The sequence below is a fragment of the Perissodus microlepis genome, chromosome 18 (genome assembly GCF_051167445.1).
Source record: "Perissodus microlepis isolate ML-2025 ecotype Zambia chromosome 18, ASM5116744v1, whole genome shotgun sequence".
Taxonomy (NCBI): domain Eukaryota; kingdom Metazoa; phylum Chordata; class Actinopteri; order Cichliformes; family Cichlidae; genus Perissodus; species Perissodus microlepis.
Window position 1 is genome coordinate 331,849 of NC_140478.1, and position 24,165 is coordinate 356,013.

At 43.5% G+C, this 24,165-nt stretch overlaps 2 protein-coding genes and 1 long non-coding RNA gene across 5 annotated transcripts in view; 2 read left to right on the forward strand and 1 right to left on the reverse strand.

Annotated features, from left to right (window-relative positions):
• Positions 1-6,601: 6,601 nt before the first annotated feature.
• On the reverse strand, positions 6,602-23,620 carry tyw3 (tRNA-yW synthesizing protein 3 homolog (S. cerevisiae)). 3 transcript variants are annotated; one of them, XM_084913133.1, is made up of 7 exons: positions 23,517-23,620; positions 11,133-11,703; positions 10,449-10,529; positions 10,270-10,368; positions 8,555-8,626; positions 7,097-7,230; positions 6,602-7,001 (listed from the first exon to the last, which is right to left on the reverse strand). In XM_084913133.1, exons 2-7 carry the CDS (start codon positions 11,298-11,300, stop codon positions 6,755-6,757), a joined length of 801 nt encoding a protein of 266 aa, XP_084769259.1. In that variant the 5' UTR covers positions 11,301-11,703; positions 23,517-23,620; the 3' UTR covers positions 6,602-6,754. The 3 variants fall into 3 exon arrangements, with proteins under 3 accessions (XP_084769259.1, XP_084769260.1, XP_084769261.1); XM_084913134.1 differs by lacking the exon at positions 23,517-23,620 and having other exon boundaries at positions 6,602-6,998; positions 11,133-14,783; XM_084913135.1 differs by lacking the exons at positions 10,449-10,529; positions 23,517-23,620 and having other exon boundaries at positions 11,133-14,787.
• LOC146366363 (uncharacterized) lies at positions 14,815-18,128 on the forward strand. Its single transcript, XR_014797636.1, has 2 exons — positions 14,815-16,146; positions 16,230-18,128. It is a non-coding gene; the product is annotated as an uncharacterized LOC146366363 (long non-coding RNA).
• Positions 23,621-23,908: 288 nt separating the features above from the next.
• LOC146366364 (phospholipid phosphatase-related protein type 4-like) overlaps positions 23,909-24,165 on the forward strand; it is a 67,922-nt gene continuing 67,665 nt past the window's right edge. Inside the window, exon 1 of the mRNA XM_084913117.1 lies at positions 23,909-24,015. Coding sequence (XP_084769243.1) covers positions 23,932-24,015 — 84 coding nt within the window. The 5' untranslated portion in view covers positions 23,909-23,931. The remainder of the gene's footprint in view (positions 24,016-24,165) is intronic.

Below are 24,165 nucleotides of genomic sequence, written 5' to 3' on the forward strand. Positions count from 1 at the left end.
AGCTGCTCAAAGAAGTCCTGCCATTAATTAATTCTTCGATCTTAAATATGATCAACCTATCTCTAATAATCGGCACATAAACAGCTTTAGTGAAGGTTACAAATGATCTTCTTATGGCCTCTGACAGTGGACTCATCTCTGTGCTTGTCCTGCTAGACCTCAGTGCAGCGTTCGATACTGTCGACCATAATATCCTATTAGAGCGATTAGAACATGCTGTAGGTATTACAGGTACTGTGCTGCAGTGGTTTGTATCATATCTATCTAATAGACTCCAGTTTGTGCATGTAAATGGAGAGTCCTCTTCACACACTGAGGTTAATTATGGAGTTCCACAGGGTTCAGTGCTAGGACCAATTCTGTTTACATTATACATGCTTTCCTTAGGCAGCATCATTAGAAGACATAGCATACATTTACACTGCTATGCAGATGACACCCAGCTCTATCTGTCCATGAAGCCAGATAACACACACCAATGAGTTAAACTGCAGGAATGTCTTAAAGACATAAAGACCTGGATGGCCGCTAACTACATACATACATACACACACACACACACACATATATATATATATATATATATATATATATATATATATATATATATATATATATATTGTACTATTCTTAGTTAGCGTATTGTCTGTCTTGTTAATGTATAATGGAGCACTGTAACAAAAAAATAATTTCCCCCAGGGATCAATAAAGTATTCTGATTCTGATTGATTGTTAAATTTTCCACAACAATTTGGCGTTGTCGGGCAGAATTCCTCCGGTGAGTTTCGCTGAATCACAGGCACGCAGTGACTGGCCATCCTGAGGTAAAATTGCCTCAGTCCCACCGTTGTTTTCAAAAAGGGGGAACTGCGGTGTGTGCTTCAGCGACTCACACATGCAGAAATTTTTAAAAGAACCAAGAGAGGCACTGCAACGGCAGCTTTAAGGACATGCCCTGCTGAATCTGCAGCTCCACTGCACACAGATGCATTGAACCTGCCTACTAACACACACACATGCAATGAAGATCAGCTTGTTATCTCTCATCAGTGTTAAAATAGTGTAAATTTAACAGACACTTGTTATCAAATGCTGAGTATATCCACTGCTGACAATTAACTCTCAAGGTTGCAGGACAACAGTTTAACTTTTGTGAAAGAAAAAAAGATTCTGGTTTGACCGACCAGTGATCAGACAAGACATTTAGTTGTTAATATAGTGAATCATGAGATGCTTTCTGCTTGATTGGCGCAGCACAAGTAATTTACTGTATGAAGGAAATTCTCTTTTGTGATAATATTTTGAACTTGCATCTCTGTTGTCCTGTCAGCTTAGTGGGTTATGAGCTGATATGCAAATTAGTTGATTGTTACTAGATCAGGGAAAGATACTGGATTATAAAACAAGTGAAAAAGATGTAGCAGAGGGTTGTTTCCTGTTTCTGATGTGTGGGTGAAGCTTGCACCCAGATACACACCTCTGAATACATAAGAACAAACTTGTTTTGTGAAATACATGATGACATGTTACACGTTTACTTTTGGAGGAAACAAAAAGGAGAAAAGCTAAATGAAATGATTGGGTCTGTGAAAATGAAAAATAAGTGAAAAAGCACAGACCTGGGGAAGAAATTCACGTTCCGGTGATAAAACATTGAAGTGTTTAGGAAGCGTTTAATGGTGAACATTAGTGTTGTGTGAACTGTGCAGCTGCCAATAAAAAAGGGGGGAAGTTTCTCTGTGTATTTAGCAGGTGGATCTATGCTGGTTGGCCCCAGACTTTCTAGGATTGTGTGATATTCTGGAGCACTTGTGGGCAACCAGTAAATATGATGTGGGGAAAATGAACAGAGGCAGTGACTCTTAAGTCTGATTTCAGACCATGTAAGCATCAGTTATTAATTAAAGCCGGAAGCAGTGACTGCATGGCAGGTTCTCACCCCTACAGCATGTTGTTTCACCTGAAAGCAAAACTGTTCCTGTGATTTTATTCTGGCAGATTTTGGGGTTTGGTTTTAGTACCAGGCTGATTCTGCCAGTTAGGTTTGGGTTGTTTTCTTTTTCTAGACTTGGGGGTTTTTTTTGTTTTTTTTTTACACTTAGACATGTCTGGAACCGGGCCTAATATGTTGTTTGTTTGTTTTTTGTAATGGTGCACTTAGAAAAAACCTGCCAGGTATCATCCCTTTGGGGGTGATATTTTGTGTGTTGATGATTTAAAAGCAGGCCTGCAAGACTGGGAGTAAAAGCGCTATAAAATACTTTAATTGAGAGCAAATACATGGTGGGCTTCTCCAGATTACAATGGGCTTCTGAGGAAATTCACCCAACTAGGACGCTGACCATATCAGATGGTAAGTCCTGTGTTTAAAAGGATTGTAGCGATTCAATCCATTTCAAAAGCAACAAGAATTGTTTTTATTTTGGAAGGACGTAATATTGCTGTCAGTGGAAGTTAAATTCGTGCGGTTTTCCACTATCAGCAGAGATTGGTATGAATGCATATGAATGGACTGTGACTGGACTGATGATGTGGACTAAGTGTGACTGACTTGAAACTGAGAAGACGGTAACTATTTTAGGATTAGTCACTGCTAATGCCTAATCCACCCCAAACAGTGAAAAAAGGGTGGATGTGTGTGTTTTTGTTTGCTTGTTTTTGCAGGAGCAGGAGGATGACAGAGACCAGAGGAGGGGAGACTGGAGGTCCACATGAGTGTGGGCGGGACCTGCAGACTTGACCCTTTAGCTGCTACTTTTCTATGTTACTGATTTTATGTGGAGGAAACTGGTTTTACTGGCTGCTTGTTGGTTATACTAACACACTGTACAGTGGGACAATGTGTATTCAATGTGAAACACATACTGTGTTAAAATCAGTATCACTCCTTTCACAGGAGAGGAGGGTTGACCACATGGTTTACAGCAGCACCTCTGGAATCTGTTGATCCAGGCCCGACCTGCGAGGACACGCCACCGGCTAATGTTTTTTTTCCTCTCTAAGGGTTTTGGCATCACGCAGGCAGACGAGTGAAATGAAGCAGGTTGTGCAGTGATTACAGAACATCTTAGTGTGGGGCTCATTATCATATCGTTATTCATTTTAAGGCGTTGAGCTCAAAGTGTGAAAACAAGTGAGTGACATTACATTACATTTTAGAAAACATTTAAGAAAAGTCACTGGTTACTGTAGTTTTAATTGAACACATGGGATGATCCATGGTTTGGGCAAATTATGGCAACAGTAGTGTTTCTAATGATTTGGGGAAATAAACTGTATATGGCACACTTGTGTCTGTGGTGTTGGATGCCTTATTACTCCTATGACCCTACAGTTGTTTGCAAGTGTGAAGTTTGTATTTACTCACTAATTTTGGTTTCTAGGTAATCGTGGTGTGGATGCAGGCTCCAGGCAGAGCCAAGAGTTAGAAACACTTAACATGACATTAATACTGATTTTATTCTCTAACACAGGGTTACAGGGCTGGAGTGAAGTTACTCCGGAGGAGAAGCCCTGATGTTCTCTGAGAAAGTGTCTAACTAACCCTTTTCTTTTGTTATTCTCCCAGTTCTGATGAGTTGACTCGTGGGAGAGACCATGTGTCAAAACGAGGGATTCTAGGTTTAACATGAAACTATGCTTTCTATGTTTTCCATGAGTTTTTTACGATGTTTTTGTCCATGGCTTTTTACTGTGTGGGATTAACAGTTCATGTACAGGTATTAAACCTCTACAGGGGGGTAAGTCCATGTTCAGATAAGGTTTTGATGATCTATGCGTAGGGATGGGTATCGAAAACCGGTTCTTGTTGAGAACCGGTTCCCACTGTTTCAGTTCCTTGGAATTGTTTGCCATTTTTCCAAACGACTCCCTTATCGATTCCAGTCGCCCCGAATGACGTCACCACGTTGCGGAGCGTCATTTACCTGGCAGGAAACATGGCGGCTCAAACGCTCAAAAGTTTGGTCATACTTTACGAGAACGGATGACAACAGGGCGACTTGCAATACTTGCAAAGTAGATATTTCATTTAAGGGAGGAAACACTACGAATATGCAAAAGCATTTGCTCACAAAACACGCGATGACCTTAAATGAATGTCGTGTTTTTAATTCACTCCGGACTCGTGAATCTCAGCCCAGCAGCAGCGGTAACGTTTGCACGTCCTCTCCCGTTAATGCGGCGGGTAAATAATCAACTAACATATTATGTTAGCGCGATCTGCCTTATTACAAAACCTGCCATTACTGTGCATTTAGGTGACCATGATGAGAGAGACAGAGTCTGGCTCAGGTGCTGGCAGTTCTCGCTGCAGTCTGCCGGTAGCGTCTCCTTTCAGGCCAGGATAGACGAATGTCACCGAGCAGTGACTCAGTTTGTGGTCAAAGGCTTGCACCTATTTGCCACAGCAGATGATTTTCGGTAAGTGAATGTGTTTAATTGTAGGCAGGGACATTACTGGATATTCTTGTGTAATTGCTACAGAATAATTTACGTTATACTTTGTTATTGCTACAGAAGAATATTTATTTTATTATTTTACATTTACTATTTTTTTTCCCGGGGACCCTGTGACGCCCCATTAAAGAGCCGTAGGCTGTGGATCTCTTAAGATCTCACTGCTGGGTTTGTAAGGCCATGTTACTCCTAAATTTCTATCTTGTTCAAAGAGAAGATATAAAACAGAGTTCTAAGCTAATCGACCTCAGTGTTCTCCTTTTTAAAAAGAATCGATAAGAGAATCGATAAAGAATCGAATCGTTAAACAGAATCGAAAATGGAATTGGAATCGTGAAAATCTTATCAATACCCATCCCTATCTATACGTAAACTTCACTGAACTGACAGGAAAATGTGGTTTGATGTTGGTTGACATGTTTTCCAAATGGTTAGAAGTTTTTCCTTCTAGTAAGGTGATACAGGTGCAGCAGCCAGAGTATTGCTGGAAGAAATCATCACAAGGGTGGAATCTCCAGATTGAGGCTGGGTGCTAATCAGAAGTCTTCAGAGACCCAGTGAGAAGTAGGGATCATTCCTGGCATAGCTGACAGCCCAGGCAGTGGTTGAGGTCAAAGGTCGTGCGGTTTGGGGGCCCTACTAGCCGTCATGAGAAGATTCCAGAACCACAGCAATAACCATAAATCTGCGTTGGAACAGGAGGGTGAGGGGTGAAAAGAGCGCCCTCCTCCAACAGGGGCGTGCCAAGCTCCAACTCAGCAACTGCAGAGCAGACTCTGTGCCACCTAAGAGGGATCAGCGAATGAAAGCAGGTAACACCTGCTTAAACAGCCAAGCAGTTTCCCTGGAAAGCTTAGTATGTTTTTAAGTTAAGGTGCACACTCGGTGTGTTGCAGGTTACTGTTAAATTTTCCACAACAATTGCCTCACAGATGATGTGCAGCAATGGGTCCCTCAGTCTGTCCTCACTCTGGACCAGGGGTGGGCACCTCCGGCCTGGAGGGCCGGTGTCCTGCAGGTTTTAGATGTGTCCTTGATCCAACACAGCTGATTTAAATGGATAAATGACCTCCTCAACGTGTCATGAAGTTCTCCAGAGGCCTGATAATGAAGTCATGTGATTCAGGTGTGTTGATCCAGGGTGAGATCTAAAACCTGCAGGACACCGGCCCTCCAGGCCGGAGGTGCCCACCCCTGCTCTGGACACTTGCAGTCGTCACACATGGACATCAAATGTGTGATAAGCTGCAGGATTCAAACACAAGTGTAACTTATAAACACATGTTCATACTTTTATTCCACAATCAGAGAGAAAGAAACAGAGAGAGAGTGCAGGACAGACAGACAGGTGACAGTCTCAGGTGTACACACTGCTACACAACAGCACCAGAGAAGCAGGATTTAGTGTTTGTGTTATTACGAGTGTAAACAAGAAGAGTTCCCAGATGGTCCAGTGGACACATGTGTGACTGCTGTGATTAAAGCATCTTTCTTTCAGCTTAACGAGTGAACCGTCAGCTCGTTCAAACACACGTTAAAGTCCGTTTGGCTCGACACCACCGAACAGAGGCAGCAATATAACATAGCTAACATTAACAGTGCAGTGGATCCTGCTTGTGCCGTGATATTCAGGACTGCAAACCGAGCAGCATCACTGACTTTCAGCGTGTTGTGTTTGTGGATATATGACTGACTTTAATTATCCATGAGATCATCACATTCTCTAAGGTCGACTATTGAACGGCCTTCGAAGTGGGACAGCCTTCGTCGCGTCGCTGTGACGTAATCGGCCTTAAAATGCAGCCTTTAAGGCTGCAGACCCTGAATTGGGATACAGCCTAAGACTCAGAGATAATCAAAGGAAAGATGTTTCTGAATGTGTGTTGCTAGCATCAAAATATGTTTCAGTAAATACAATGTCTTAGCTTTATGTGCCAGGATTGCTTCATACTGTCAGGTTCTGTATTTCAGGTCAAGGTGTTCGGCCTCCATTCTAATGTCACTCAAGTCAATCATTTTTCTGAGCACTGCTGCACTCTAGTGGTCACAGCATGTAAATAAACTTTAAGTTTACATATTATGCTTTGAATTATTTTTTCGTTCTATACACAAATAAGAACTCAAATAACTGATCCCTTCAGTCTTTTCTGTTTTGGTATTTGCTTTAATGTCGTTGTTACCATGGTGATCATAGTGATGAAAGCCCATCATCACTGCAATACCAGCAATCTCTAAAACTGAAAACTGGGAAACTCTAGAATCCAGTGAAACCAGTCTGTGAAACTGAGCCATTAGTTCATGTGAACAGATCCAGACAGTCTTCTAGCCCTGGCACACTACAGTCCCCATCACCATGGCAACCGCCTGTCTCATGCTGCTCCCTCTTTCGCCTCCGTTTATACACACTGGTTTTTCTCCTCTCCTCCTTTTCCTCCTCTTCGTCTGTCCCCTTTTCTGTCTCCGGAGCATCATGAGGATCTTGGATCTGGAATCTTTGGGATTTCTCTGTTAGCAGGGCTGAGTGGAGGTTCTGGTAGAACCTGCTGGCAGCAGAGAGAGAGAGAAAATCATATGTTTGACAGGAAATCCAGTGAGACTCCAGTATGTCTCTGACTTTACAGCCAACCAACACACTGACCTGGATATCCTTCTATGGTTCTCCTCCATCTTCTGATTGGCTACCTGTGTTAGATAGGTGATGTATTCCTGTGGAAGTAGGAGCGTTCCATCATGGCTCAGAGGAACCTCCAGGCCATGGGTGCTACGGACTGCCTACAGGGACAAATGCAGTAAAGACATTTTTATTACTATGCTAAAGTTTATGGAAGAAATGCCGACAACGAAGGTCTAATTATACTGAATTATTGTAACTGTATTATACAAAGAGGGCATATACACGTGGGCAGCTGTGGCTCAGGATGCAGGGTGGCGACTACCAATCAGAGGTTCAATCGTTAGCTACTCCAGCCTTCATGCGCCATGTATTCAAGTATCCTAGGCCACAGATACTGAACCCTGTCTGTGTGTGTGAATGCCAGACAAGGTACTTCTGTAAAGAGCAGCTGGGGATGGAAAATGCCTTCAGCTGAATGCTGCTGTGAGTTGGCCTTATATAAAAGAAACTGAACTGAACTAAAATGAAACCTGAAAAAAGCAATTGCATGAACATGTGTGGGACTGGGTGAAAATTTGTGGTAAACTCTGAGTGTCAGTTAGTGTAGAAAAGAACCCGTCAGTTCTCCATCACTTATCCATGGAGCGTTGCAGCGGCTGGAGCCCTGCTGTCATCACAGCATTGTTCTAATGAGACACGTCCTGGGAATCTCTCACTGAGATGTAGCCTGGTGGCATCAATCATAACGTCTCAGTACTGCTCTTACACATGATTTCATCCAACACCTAATGGCAGTCAGGCTGCTGCTCTATAGACGTCTGTGCTCACTGCTAATACCACGCCGTGTTAGCAGCGAGCACAGGGCAGGCTGCCACTCGCATGAAGTCTACTTCTGATCCATTCAGCTCAACAGCTGCATCACGACGGTGTGTCATCGTGCAGGAGCCGGACTACCTGTGCAGCCTGCAGGGTCCAGCTGGATGTCACCAGCAGTCGCACCAGCTTGGTTCTTGTTTCTGGGATGTGTCTCGTTGTTGCCCCCCCCCATGTGCAGCTTCATTCAGACTGATTAACAACCCCCCCCCCTGCTGACCAGGTCAGTGTCCGCACAGGTCAGCTGACTTTAATGTTTACTGTTTCTGTGCTTTCATCACTACTGTCAAACTCTTATAGTTACATTTCTACTTGTTACTCAGCATCTAGCTTTGATAAATAAGAACACTGTAAACTGTTAGTCCAATAATCACTGACACTGGAATTCACTTTGATGGCCTTCAACCTCCCCCCAAACATCACAGCGACCTCACTCCCACTCATCCTCCTGTGCAAGCCCTCTTACAACAGACATGCACAGCAGGTTACATACATGCAATCGTTGAAACCCCCCCCCCACACACACACACACACACACACACACACACTGATAAATGCATCAGTGTAACGAGCCCGGCCAAAAGGATTCAAACTCATTTTTAAGCATACCGTAATGATTTTTCCTGTCTTGCCGACAGTGAGGCCGGAGTTCCTGAAGCCGGAGTCGATGGCCACTGAATGCTGCAGGTGAGACGACATGTTAGACACACACACAGTTTACCTGCATAAATTATTGAGACTCGATCCTAAACAATCCTCTCTTTGGTGTTAGAGGTGATCCTAATACTTTGTGGTGTGTTGACAGTGTTAGAGAATAGTGACACTAAGGCACAGGTGTCGGACTCCAGGCCTGGAGGGCCGTGTCCTGCAGGTTTTAGATGTGTCCCTGATCCAACACAGCTGATTTAAATGGATAAATTAGCTCCTCAACATGTCTTGAAGTTCTCCAGAAGCCTGTTAATGAACTAATCATGTGATTCAGGTGTGCTGACCCAGGGTGGGATCTAAACCTGCAGGACACCGGCCCCCGAAGCCTGGAGTTCGACACCCCTGCACTAAGGCATGAGCTAGCTGCTTTACATAACAGCTGACAGAGGATTTGTCAGTGAAGCAGCATGTGCCACGTTCAGCAGTGACAGCAGCACTGCATAAAAGCTTTAAGCATTCAAATTAAAGTGTGTCAAAAAGGGTCTTTCTTTGTAAATTACTTTCATATAAAGTGAAAGTGTAAAAAGGAAAAACAAAGCAGAATTTATAGGAGTCACAGTTTTCCCTGCAATGCTAACTGAACACAGTGTGTTAGAGCATCTCTGTGAGCAGTGCCTCTACAGTGGGCAGGCACGTGATCTGTGCTACATGTGTGTCGAATGGCCATAAGTGGGAACAATCGTCATGTCGTAGCCAAAGAAAGAAAACTGTAAAACATTACAAATGTCTGAGGTCATCTCAGTAAGGTTTCACCTTAATGAGCTCATCACCACTTAAATTGGTTTCACTGAGCGAAATGTATTTTAGCTCCTTTGAAGCGAGGCTGTGTGAGTTTCTGACCCACAGTTAGTGTTTCACCTTCAGTAGGAGCTATGGCCATAGCAGCACTGACCTGCTCACAAACCACAGATATGCACTGCAGCATCGCGGGTTTAAAAAACCTGCACTTGTGTGCTAGCATGTTTCACCCTGTACCTTTCACAGCTCCTCACGTAAACAGAGCAGTGCAAGAGCACCTGAAGCTGGATGTTGTCAACTACATGACCAAAGGCAACTGGATGGTTCATATATGAAACCTGAGTCACAGTGTTACCCACACACAGTTTGGTCTTATTGTTTCACTCTGCTGTATTCTCATATTTCTTACTATGAACAACTAAAACATCCTTGGTCTCACCATGTCCAACAACCTGAGATGGACCTTCAGCACCTGGAGCCTGGTCAAAGCCCAAAGCCCCACCGCTGCAGAGCTGAAGGAGCTACAGCATGTGGTCCAAGACTGCACAGCATGTAGTTACGCTGGCAAAAGCCCCATTTACACACGTGCAGGCATCAGCATATACACAGATTACACAGAAACACTGGTGTACTCAGCACAGTGAGGAAAGATTTAGGGGATGAAACGTGTGTTCTTCATGTCAGTAAAGATCTTGACTCCTGTCGGTGTTGTTCTTCTTAAATGTTTGCAGAGTCACTGACATATATGAATGGCAGAAACAAGTCACTAAGCATAAGCAAGGGTCACGTTCAAGCCTAAAAGATTAGTAGAGCAGCCTTTGAGAGACAACTAACCAGAAAATGTGACAAATTATTTGTTTCTCCTAAGAAAGACTCACCATCAGCTGTGCGTCTTCCAGCCGTCGGCACTGAACATGGAGTACAAAGGGCTCAAACTTCAACACAGCATCACCGGAGCACCCGGCCAGAGCAGACAGCTAGAAAACACACAGGCATGTGATAAAACAGTACATTCAGCCACGACGGGTATTAATCATCAGGACACCACGAGTCTCACCAGGTCCTCTGAGGTACACTTGTGATGTGAGACAAACAGCCAGGCACAGTTCTGTTTCTGGACAGCACTGCTTTCTGGAGCCTAGAGAGGGGGGGACAACTGTCATGTTTCAGTACAGATTTCCATGGTTTTTGTTTGTTTGCTCCGACAGCAGTCAGGATGTGATTGGCTGGGGTGTGTGGAGGATTTCTGTGGTGGTCCTGAGATGTCAAACAAACTGCAACTTAAGAAAACACCAGAGAACATGAAACCAAGACAACAAAACAAAAGGGATGTTGAATACGTCACAGCGGAGATAGAAAACCCAACAATAATAATGATGAACGCCTCCCAGAGTTTTGCATCTTGAACCAGTCTGCAGCACTGCAACAGCAATCAGGTCAGACACTTTCACCTCTACAGCTGATATGACGATGTGCTGACAATCAGTCACAAGTCGCACAGTCTGCAAACTACGGCAACCAGATCAAGGAGAAATTAACTGGAGCCTTTAAACGATTCCAAGAATTGCTCATCTTCTCCGATCGCTGACAGCACAACGCTCTACTCTGCAGCTTCATGTTTCAGCTCATTTCAGTTCAGAAGTTTTACAGAAATAAAATGTGAAGGTAATCGTTTTCTTTCAGGTATTTGTCATAAACATCCCTCTATAATACAAAGTGTGTGAGGCAGAGTGAGACTCACCCCGTCGATGAGGATGACTCTCCCAGAGCAGGAGCTGGTGGTGAAGTACTCCTCCCGGCTGTTGAGCAGAGACACGACGTGCTCGATGGCCTCGTCCACGGCGCCCTTCTTACTCAGGTCCGCTTTGTTCAGGCACTGCTTTTTCCACTGAGCGAAGCTTTTCTCCATAGCTCCTTACGCCGAGCCGCTACTTTAACCTGGTTTGCCTGTCGCATGAGCCGGCGTTCATTCCTTTCATCCCTTTTTACTTCACGGATGTTAGCTGTTAGCTTCACGGAGGACTGGTTCTTCTTCTTCAGTAGGACTGGAACCGATGAAGGGCAGTCAACAGCGACACTGCCATCTGCTGTAGTTAAGTGGAAGTGTAGCTGGGAAGACCTTTTTTTGGGTGATGGCCCTTTTAGAAGCAAGTCTCTCGTCTCGGTAGCCAAAAAGGCCTCCATGCAACAATATGAAGTTCTTTGTGTGTGTCTCTCTTTTATAATAACAGTGTCCTTGGTAACTTAAAAAGGGCACTTGTTAAAACCAAGGTATGCAGAAAAGCATCTCTCAGTGCACAGCAGGTTCAACGCTGAAATGAAACAGATGGACTAAAGTTGCCACAGAAATTGCCACTCCTGTCAACTAAGACCAGTATACTGAGGCTACAGTTCACAAAGACTCACTGAAACTGGACAATAGAAGACTGGAAAAAACATTGCCAGCAATGATCCCTCTAAGCTGCGCGCGTGCGCAATTGCGCACTGCTGGCACGTCTCTGCGCACAGAAAATCTGCGTTGCGCACAAGAAAAAAATCTAACCTGAATTGAAATTGAAATTAAAATTAAAACGAACTGTTCTGCAGTGTTAGTCAGTAAGTGACTGGCTGCTCCCGTATGGGATTAGAACGATGCCACCTTATCCCATAGTGCAGCCAATAATGCGATTCACATTCGTATATACGCAGCTAATCAACGTCGTTGATGTGGAGTGAAGCCACGTTAATGACAACGTGTACAACCATTGGAGATGTGAGCAGGACAGACGAACAACTGACGGGAAAAGTGTGGACTTTATACCAGTTTTTAAATTGTGTTGATCGGCCACGTAAAACCAGAGTTATGATAAAAATATCTGCAATGTTTGGTTTTCTTCCTGAATACTGTCGTTGTTTATATTTACTGCGGGAAGAAACGGTAAAAACAGCGTTTTATAAGGAAAACGCTCGAAAGCCTTTGAGCAAAGATGAAAGCAAAACACCCCCACCCTTTCCTATTGGTGGAAAAATGTACCATGTCGACCAATCAAAAAATGATGTGAAGTGAGTGTGTAGTGTAGTCAATAGTTTTGTTGTGTGTGTCAGAACAATGAGGCGACTGCTGAATGTTACAGGTGTTACAGCAGTGATACATCTGCTGCTGTCAGGCCTGCAGGTATCAGGCTGTTGTTCTCCTTCATCTCATAGTGGACAGAAATTATTTTTTGGAGTGGCACAAATAATTTGTGTGGCATCAGATTTGATGCAGAACAGCTGATTGTTCTGTAAATAGTTTGAAATGTTTATTTAAAAAACACCTTGGCTGCATTTTTAGGTAAACAGCTGCAAAAAACTTTGTTGTTTGCAAAACTCAGTTACTTTTTTGAAGAAGTAACTATATAGTTAATTGCCCAACATTGGTCATTATATCCTGTATTTTGCAGACAGAGAGTTACAGGACTCTCTCCCAGACCACAGACTCATACTCATAATCAGAGATGGGCAGTAACGCGTTACAAGTAACGTGTTACTGTAATCTGATTACTTTTTTCAAGTAACGAGTAAAGTAAGGGATTACTATCGCAAAAACGGTAATTAGATTACCGTTACTTTCCCGTAGGAACGCTGCGTTACTGCGTTACTAAAACCGTGATTTTTTTGCCAGAGTGTCTCGTGACAGTGACGTAAGCGAGTGCGCCGTTCGTGACAACAGCTGTGTGCAGATCAACAATGGATCATATATCGCGTGCAGGAGAGAGTATGAGCGTGCAGCGTTTAAAGCGTGGAAGTACTGACCTTACTTTGAGTTTGATTCTATAAAAAGTGACAAAAACATTAGTGTCCGCTGTTCACTGCGTGGGAAGAAAACTTCTTTTTACAGCGAAAAAAACCCTAAACTTCCAAGCAAACACCGAGTAGCTACCACGTAATGGGAAACTCACAGAGAAACTCGCGGATTCTTCCACTGACCGCTGCAGCACACCTGTACCAGGGTAAACCTCCGCCTACGCCACTCCTGCTTTACAGGTGAAAATAGAGCAAAAGGACCGCTGAGTCTTTGACTTTATTTATTTTCTGCTGTGTTTTACTTGCATCTATTTGAAAGAGTGAGTGTAAACACACACACACAAAAAAAAAATTTATATGCTGGAATGTGCAGAAAATAGGTTTAAATATTAAACAAATTTCTTCCAGTCAGAGAATGGTGCATACAATTAAATTTTTGCTTGATGCATAAAGTTAAAAGATTAAAACTAATAAAACAGCTGAAAGATCTATCGCTTTATCACCTATTCAGGTTGTAAATTGTGTTTTTAAAAAGTAACTAAGTAACCAAGTAACTAAGTAATTAATTACTTTTGAAAATAAGTAATCAGTAACGTAACGGGATTACTTTTTTGGGGAAGTAATCAGTAATTAGTTACTGATTACTTTTTTCAAGTAACTTGACCAACACTGCTCATAATACAAGTCAGAGCTTTATAAAAAAAAAGAAAAAGAAAGAAAGTTGGGTTTTCAAAATTGAAGTTCAAATTATTTTTACTTCTAATAGTGTTAACATACTGCACAGGTCATGAACAGTTAATTAAAAGTAGTCACACAGAAATGTAAATGCTGTAATTTGATTATTTTAGTAAACATGTAACCTGGATGGATTTGATGCTGGCGTGACCACAGCGCACACGTCTGCCGTTGCTCACAGTGGTCCAAGCGTCCGCTCAGGGAGTTTGTGTGTCGCTCAGACACATGAAACATTAGAGGGAACATTGATTGCCAGGTATGATAAGTCTTGTTCCCTGTTGCGACATTAAGATGGTAGGGTCAGAATTTGCCATAAACAACGTGAAAGTATCCATGCAGGATCCATCCAGCCTTGTATCAACAGTTCAGGCTGCCGGGGGTATAATGACGTGGGGAATATTTTCTTGTTGTTGTTGTTTTTTCTTTTCAAATAAATTAAAACAACAAAGACAGATGATAATATGACAGTGACATTATTTGCTTGGCACACTTTGCTCTCCTTGGCCCCCACTGAGAATTGTTTAAATGTTACAGGCGACCTGATCATTGTTGCTGACCATGTCAATCCCTTTATCATCACAGTGTACCCAGGAAATGCCTTCTCTCGGTCCACAAAACACATGTAGACTGGTTTGGAAAACTCCCACGGACCCTCAAATATTTTTGAAAGGATAAATAACTGGTCTAGTGTTCCGCGACCAGGTTGAAAATTGCATTGTTCCTCCTCTATCCGAGGTTGAACTGATGGACAGACTCACATTTCCAGTACCCTGGCATAGACCTTTCCGGTGGGGTTGAGTAGTGTCATCCCCCTGAAGTTTGAGAACACCCACCACCTTATCAAAGATGGGATCCACCACCCCAGTCTGTCATTTCAGAGATACCATCCAGATGTCCATGTGTCCACCATGTGTCCATGGCCTCAGGAGTGGGCTCGTCGTCCCCCTTGTCCCCAAACTCAGCTTCTTCTACAGAATGTGTGTCAGTGGGATTAAGGAGGCCCTCGGAGTATTCCTTCCAACTCCCAACTACATCCTCACCTGAGCACATCAGCACCCCACCCCCACTATACACTGTGTGAGCAGAGCACTGCTTCCCTCCTCAGTTGCATGAAAATTTGCCAGAATTGCTTCAAGGCAGACTGAAAGTCTCGATCCATGGCCTCACCAAATATCTCCCACACCAGCGTTTTTGCTTCAGCTACGATCCGAGCCACAAACCATTTGGACTGCCAGTACCCATCAGCTGTGTCAGAAATCCTACAGGCTAAACAAGCCTGAAAAGCAACACCTTGCAGTTGCAGCTCCTTGCAGGAGCCTCAGCGATGGAGGTGTAGAACATGTTCCATTCAGACTCAGTGTCCCCAGCTTCCCATCAAAACGCTTTTGTAGCTCTGCTGGGGGTGGGAGTTGAAGATCTCCTAGACTGGGGCCTCTGCCAGGCATTCCCAGTGCACCTGGCAAATTTGGGTGTGCCAGGTCTGTCCGACGTCTTTTCCCACCACCTGATCCAACTCGCCACCAGGTGTTGATCAGTTAACAGCTCTGCCCTTCTCTTCACCTGAGTGCTACTTAGGATGTCCTGGTGCGTTGTGCACTTATGAACATCCTTATGTGTGAACACGGTGTCAAACTACCGTGACTCTTGAACCACTGGTGCAATTGCAAAATTCCAGCAGTTCCTGAAAGCAGCAATTCTGTGCTTTTTACTGATATTAGGGTCATTATGGTAATCCTAAGCAAGGCACCACATCCAAATCTTGGCAAAGAGCACAGAAAACAAGACAGCAAGCAGCAAAAATAAAACAATAAAAAACACGATAAAGAGCTCTTCGTCTGGTCCCCTCACACAGGACCAGTTTGCTTTTGGAGACTACCAGGGGGCAGTAAAAGTCCCTGGACAACATAGTCCCTTGGATCACTGGGACACACAAACCCCTCCACCATGACAAGGTGCCTATACATAGAGGGACTATGACAGTAGTATGGTTCAGTTTTTTAAAATGTTTCATTGTAGTAAAACAAATTCTAAGAGCATTAGGGATGCTCACAGCAACATTAGTCACTTCAGTTGCATCTCTGCCAGTAAGGACATCAGCTGCTGTCAATCTGCGTAATCAGAAGATCACTCTCACCTGCCTGCCCACCTGTTCACTATCCTCGCCTGCTCCGCTTGGAAGGACGCTTCCCTCTCGGCTCATCGACACCCCGGACCTTCGCTGGCTTCCCCCGCAGTGCCGCTCACCCTTGTCTCAAGTAAGCCACCCACACATTCCACAGTACAGTCATGTCCCGTCCCTGGCGGCGCATATCGCTAACTCCTCTCTCTCTGATTTCAGACCCACCTCTCTGCGAGACTTTTCCTGTGCACTTTCACTTTTCACTTGTAAATAAATTCACTTTTGCATCGAACCGCTCCGAGTTCAGTGCTTTTAGGTTCATTCCTGTGCCGCCTGTGACGTAGCTCTGCCTCCCAGGACATGAAGCAGGCATCGAGGAAATCCAGGCCCCAGAAATCTAGAGGCCCCCCAGAGCACGAGAGCCCATGGAGGACCACCAGAGGGGCAGTCGCACCACCCACCTAGAAAAGAGCTGAGGAGAGCCCCAGAGGGGGGGGTCACCAGGAGCAGCCACGGTGCAGAAGCTACAGGGGGCCATGGTGACAACCCCGCAGGCTTTGCTGAGAACTGGCAAAGTCAGGGTGGAACGATCACCGGGCCCAGAGACCTGAGAGCCAGGGGCCCTCCACACCCCAGAAGGGGCCCGACCAAGCCACGGGCTCCAGGCCCTGCCAAGGAGCCGCCAGAAGTGAGCCACTACATACCTGGGCACCTAGCCCCTCCAGGCCCCCACACCTGGAGGGGCTTCAGATGTTCCCAGAGGGGTGGGGTCTATGACCCGACCTGGCACATGGACATAGACAAACAGACACAAACATGCATTCCCACCCTCGTGCACACATATACAAATACTCAGCACTCGCACAACACGGAGACACACAGAACTGAACGCAGTACACGCACTCACACTCCCCAAATGGGTCCAGGCACCAGCACCCCCAGAGGGGAAGCCCACCAGCTCGGACCCAGACCAGATGGCCAGCTCCTCCTCCCGGCCCCCGTCCGCGATGGTGACGAGGGTGTGAAGACCTCATACCTCACGCCGCCCGCTCATATGTGGTGTTGCTGCGTGCTGCTCTAAAGTGCATTTAAAACATGGCAGGGGCACAGTGGCAGCTACCCTCTGCCAGATAACAGCTGGTGTCAGCACGGCGCCTCCCAAGAACCCTCAATGTCTACATGTGTTTAAAATTGAGAGTCGGGCACCGGCGCCAGAGGTGAGGGTGAATGAACAGACTGTCCTCTGAATGCTGTTTAATGTGCCCACCCCCAAGGCCCTATATGTATGTGTTATGAGAGTGTGAGTAATGTGAGTGTCTAAGTTGTGGAACAAAACTGAGGCACAGGTGGCCAGAAGGAGACAGAGGAGGACTGCCTCACCTGCACCTACGCGCTCCCTCAGACGTGACTACAGACGTACCGAAAGGAGATGGAAAAAGGACAGATTGCACGTTTCCCTACAGATTTTAAGGACTCGTCTTTCTGCTCACCAAGAAGCTGTAAAAACTGCAAAGACACAGTTTGTCTCAAACTTAGTGTCAGTAAACAGTCACAGGCCTCAGGTACTTTTTAATGTCCTTAATCGCTTTCTTAGTTCACGTGATAATGCTGGAGTCATTTCTTCACCAAGTATGTGCGATGATGTTTTAGCATTTTTTAATGACAAGATCCTATCGATTAGGGCTCTTGTCTCGCCGTCTGCTGCCTCAGATCAGAGTCCTTCTCCTGTGTGCTCAGCTGTCTTAGAGCAGTTTGATCCCGTCTCCCTTAAGGACTTGACCGCGGTAGTTAGTAACCTAAGATCATCACACTGCCCCTCTGATTGTCTCCCTCCAAGCTTGCTTAAAAGCACTTTTAATACTGTCGGGCCTTTCATCCTGAGATTAATTAATACATCCCTTGCTACAGGCTGCGTCCCATCATGCTTTAAACAAGCTGTAGTTCAGCCTCTTCTTAAAAAACAAAACCTGGACCCAGCTGTTCTGTCCAACTACAGGCCTATCTCAAAGCTTCCTTTTCTATCTAAGGTCTTGGAGAAAGTGGTCTACCTACAGTTGCAGGCCCACCTTGATTTTAATATGATCTCTGAAAAATTTCGATCTGGTTTTAAATCACTACATAGCACTGAGACGGCACTTTTAAGGGTTTTTAACGATATTCTTTTAACTCTGGACTCTGGCAGCCCTGCTGCCCTTTTATTGTTGGACTTGTCAGCAGCTTTTGACACGGTCGACCGTGACATCCTGTTATCACGGCTAGAATTTCACGCTGGCCTAAAAGGATCTGCCCTCCAGTGGTTTCGGTCCTATTTGTCAGAAAGGTCTTTTCATGTCAATATGGGCCCCCACAACTCCAAAATAGCCCCTCTTAAATATGCTGTACCTCAAGGCTCTATTTTGGGTCCTGCCCTGTTCGCACTCTATTTGTTGCCATTGGGCTCCATCTTCTCGCGGTACAGCATTTCATTTCATTGTTTTGCTGATGATTTGCAGATTTATCTACCTTTAAAAGCAGGGTCAGACCATCCGCAGCTCTTATTACGCTGACGATGTCAAACAGTGGTTGTCATTAAATATTTTAAAGCTAAATGAAAATAAAACTGAGGTTGTCATTTTTGGCAACTTTAATCATATCGACAGCACTCTGGGCGCCCTTTCCTCGTATTGTAAATCACATGTAAAAGACCTCGGTGTCTACTTTGATGGTTCTTTTAAAGTGAATAAGCAGGTGAGTGCAGTAGTTCAGTCCTGCTTCTTTCAGTTAAGACAGCTGGCCAAGGTAAAGCCATACCTCCCGGCTAACGTCTTTGACCGTGTTATTCACCTTTTCCTTACTTGCAGATTAGACTACTGCAATTCATTGTATTATGGTCTAGATCAGGCCACCATCCATCGTCTTCAGATGGTTCAAAATGCAGCTGCTCACCTGCTAAATGGTACCAAACGGAGAGGGCATATAACCCCAGTTTTAGCTTCTTTACACTGGCTTCCTGTCTCCTACAGGATCCAATTTAAACTTTTACTTTTTGTTTTTAAGTCACTTAATGCGACTCAAGGCGCGACTTATGAAGCGCCTTGAGGCGACTTTTGTTGTGATTTGGCGCTATATAAATAAAATTGAATTGAATTGAATTGAATGCCCGAGCCCCTCCTTACCTGTCTGAGCTCCTCTCTGCCTATGCTCCAGGACAAACCACGAGGTCTAGCTCAGAACTAATGCTGTCCATCCCACGGACTAATCTGAAATCCCGTGGTGATAGATCCTTCTCTGTGGCAGGTCCCAGACTTTGGAATAGTCTCCCCTTAAATATTAGATCTGCACAAACACTTGAGCAATTTAAATCATTACTAAAGACACATTTCTATGCCCTGGCTTTTAACACACTATGACCCAAGCATTTTGGTCTTATTTGAATTAGTTTAGTTATTGTTTTAATTCTTTTATTGTCCTATTATTGTTTTTATTGTTATTATTGTATTACATTGTTGCTTTTTAATGCCATTTTTATATTGTTAAGCACTTTGTGCAGCAGCGGCTGTTTGAAATGTGCTATAGAAATAAATTTGACCTTGACCATGACCTTGCACCTCAGTGACACACCTGTACCTTAAGGCCCTGCATGTGTGATGGGGATGGAAGGATTTGGGGGGAGGGCAAAACATTAAAAAAAAAATCCCCACTGAATTGCACTGCACTGAGAGAGAGAGGGAGAGAGAGAGACAGAGAGAGAGAGAGAGAGAGAGAGAGAGTGAGAGTTATCCCCCATTGGACTGGCATGGTTTTGCTGGCCTAGAATCTTTAGGTGCCAACAGAGCTGAGAATAGCAGAATGAGGAAAACAGTGCAAGCCCATCAGAGTATAGTATACAACCAAGCATGCTTGCCATGAGGACATGATGAGGATCAGACCACAGGTCAGTTTCTTTCTTTTTTTAAGCCTCTTTTACATGTTTTAGTGAGCTTTAGCACTAGTAATGCTCAGGTTCACAGATCACTGACATGACATATAGCAGACATGCTCTATCACGGGATGTTGCAAAAGTATCAGAGCCTTGGGATGCTAATTACTATAGGGCAGCAGGAAAAGACTGCAAAGAGTTGTTCTTCCTATACTGTTCAGCCATCAGGAGAGATACTGTTGTAGTTATTACAAACAAAGCCACCCACATGTAACCCCCAGCACTATAAATATGGCTGATACATAACATATTCTGGTGTACTGTCACTGCACAGTCATTGTATATGCATAACTTTAACACTGTAGTCATTACATAACTTGTACATTTTGATTTTAGTGCTTATCCTTGTTCAGGTGAATGAAAATATAAATAAGATGTTGTTTTAATGGCTGATAACTTTTCAATCATTGCTTAAAATTAAACCAATATTTACAGTTAACTTATTTTTAAGAAGTTAAAACTGTGAAGTTTGGGAACCAGCAGATGAATCTGTATTCTGAGTTTCTGTCTCAGTGTGTTTAATCTGCTTATTATGAAACTATCACAATAAAGAAAAAAGAAAATATATAATCCAAATCAAAGTTTACAGCAAATGTGGTTACTGTTATTTCTGCAAGTTGGGGTGGGAGACTTGCCCTGGTTCATATCTTCCAGCTGGTGTACTTATCCATCTTTAATGAGTAATTAAACATAATTGGAAATGTGCCTCCTGCTACCCTTACCTGACCCCCACACTTTTATTTTATCAATAACTATGGAGCCAGCAATATTACCGTCTATAGAAGTTATTTGTAATCATCTTTGCTCCAGCTATTTCTCATGCCAGGAAAAGGAACAGGAATGATTTATGACGTCTCAGTAATTTCCACACTTTGCAGAACTGACCACTGGGCCATTCCTGCCTTAGAGGATTAACACTCATACATAAGCATCGTTGTCCAATTGTCCAAAGACTCGCCTGTAGGTTAAGTGGTGATTCTGAGCTGCCTGTGGATGCCGGGTTGTAATGCACTGTATGAATACTTGGATAAAAGGTGCTACAAAATGCCAGTCCGTTTCCATTTTCGATTTCACCATGTGCTTAAAATGCAGTGCAGAAATGTATTTAGATTAGTTTAGTTTATTTATCATATTTTTAAATGATTTATTTTCCTGATCAGTGACTTCTCTGCACTCCAGCTCTCTCTCCTCATGAAAAGCTAAGCGTGGGTGATGGGATTGATCACCTGTTACAGCACTGACAGCAGGCTGTGTCCCACGGCCATAGCACGGCCCGAGGGCTGCGTGTCCCACATATTACACAACATTATGGCCCAGTGCTGAGAGAAAGGATCCTTCATATTCATTCAAGCGCGCTGCCCGAGCAGAAAATAGGTTTTTAGAACATGTGACGTCACGTGCGTCGATCAGGTTTGATTTTTTTCCGAAGATCGTGTGTTGAGAAGATGGATTTTCACGTGTGATTCAAAGGTTAGTGTTGATACAGCAGAAGCAAAGGCGTAGATCATGTTAGGTATGTGCTTAGCGAGTTTCCTCCACATGTTTTAAACATTCTGCAGTTTCAAAATGCAACACATCTGTGTTTTCAGCTATTTTATTTTTAATAATAGGCTACTGTATTCATCTTAACTGAGATCTAAAGCAGAAAATTTGAAGGAAATGTAACATTTTTTAGGCTAATTTCAGCCATTATAGCAACAACTTCTACATTTGGAATATAAACAGTTTGTCAGACTTCCTGGGAAATAAAAATGTCCCGAAATCAGACTCTTTCCAACTTGCCTGTCTGCAGTGCACATACCGGAGGAGAAGATGCACACCGCTATATTTAAAAAAACAAACAAACAAAAACAACAACAAAAAAACATATTTTGGAAGTAAAAAAAAGATCAGTTGCTGAGCAAAGTGGCACTACCTGATCTTGTTATAGTATTTTTTCTTAATATGTCAAAATATGTGTAGTTATTACAGAAGAAGTGTCAATTAACCTGTAGAGCTGAACACTGCAGGCCTGGTGGCCAGAATCAGCCCGTCAAAGACCCCAGTCTGGCCCACTGGACAGCTTCAGAAAATGTGAGCGTTTAACTGTTTTACAGCTTTTCCCATTGATAAACACCTCTCCCATTCCAGTTTATATCACACAAAAATAATTAACTAAGAGATAAATGACAGAAAAATTCCAGTTTTTCTGTTTTTAGCTACTACTTTTTTAATTTTTCTTGTACACGAGTCCCCAGTTATAAGAAAAACATTTTAAAAATGACATTTTCTGTGAATTAATGAAAACATTATATTTATGATTACAGGATAGTCTGGCCAATGAATTGTCCCACATAGGATCAAAGTCAGCTGTATGTGGCCTACGATGTAAAATAAATTTCACATCCCTCCTCTAACACTCGTGACTGGCTTAAAAACTGAGTCTGTCCCCCCAAAACGTCCATGTAACACAAGTGCAGTACATTAAAAAAAGCATGTTTACAGTATGGCATGACCGTTTTTGCACTGTTGTCACCCTTTAGAGCACAGGTATCGAAATCCAGGCCTCAGGGCCCCCTGTCCTGCTTGTTTTCCAACTAACCTGCCTTTGTAGCTTCTTATTGGCAAAGCACACCTGATCCAGGTAATCAGCAGAAGGTATGGCAGGGATAACTCAAAAACAAGCAGGATGCTGGCCCTCGAGGACTGGAGTTTGACACCCCTGTTTTAGAGCATCGAACTGTTTAACTGCAAGATGTGCTTCAGTGTTGGTGAGTGAAAGTATAGTAATTAGAAGATAAGTGTGTATTTGTGATACATACATAGTCTTTGGAAACATTTTTGCTGTTTAGCTGATAACTTAGCAATTTATGGAATGTCGTCAGTTCTGTCAGGCAAAAACAGAAACAAAGTGGCAGCTCAAGTTCGCTGTTATGTCACAGGTTTCATAGGTCAGTAATTGACATGTACTCCACGAAAAACTATTCACAAGTGGGTCTGTGACTCTAAAACAGTCACATAAAATGGAAACTACAGTACATTTTCCTGGCTAAATGGGTGCATAGTGGGACATCTTTTTTTTTCTTCTTCATTTTCCTGTGCTCTTCCGGGAAGCTGCAATCTTCTTAATATACTATATATATATATATATATATATATATATATATATATATTGTGTATATATATTGTGTATATATATATATATATATATATATATATATATATATATATATATACACAATATATATATATATATATATATATATATATATATATATATTGTGTATATATATTGTGTATATATATATATATATATATATATATATATATATATATATATATATATATATATATATATATATATAAATATATTTATTTATATATATTTATATATATATATATATATAAATATATATAAATATATATATATATATATATATATATAGCAACTGTGCTGCATTTACTGAATTAAAAAACCCAAAACAAACAAAAAGCAGTACTTTGAGATTATTTTGAAAAGCCCGACAGGAACCATCGATGCTTATTTCGGCGAACATAACCAGACTCACCTGCTGCAGCAGAGCTGGAGGACAGCGAGTGGGTGAGCGTCTCTGAGGTACCTGCGGAGGACCAGCGTGACCGAAGGGCTCATCTCTCAGTATCACACACGTTTCCACGATGAATGGTCTGAGTGTCGCCACAGCGGTCCAACACTTCTGGAGGAGACGGTGTCTGGAGTCGTGCGCTAGCACGGCTTTTTAAAGCCTACCAGCCACCATATTTTCAGGGGCGACGGACCCCATCAGGAAGCACCGACACTTCCAGCTCACCTTGCCCGGCGATGGAGGTCCGCCGTTAGAGGCTTGGGAGCTAGGGAGGGTCGAGGGGGAGGGGGGGGTCGGCCGCAGTTTCGGCAAAATTACGACGGGAATCAGGTACAGCTCCCTGTCTCCCGGCAACGGGAGAGACCAGCGGGCGCTCGTGATGTCTCGTGCCAAGGAGCGACTGAAAGGCGGGAAGGAGACCAAGGACAGCGTCACCCTGCTGCCCTGCTTCTATTTCGTAGAGGTGAACATCTGTCCGTCTATTACGATGTAAATGCTCTCAGTGATGGGTCTGTGCTGCTCTACTGGGGACGGTGGAGGGAGGGAGGGGCAGCTGGTGCAGGTGCTCCTCGCAGATGCTCGTCACCGTCCTGGGAGCAAAACACACTCACAG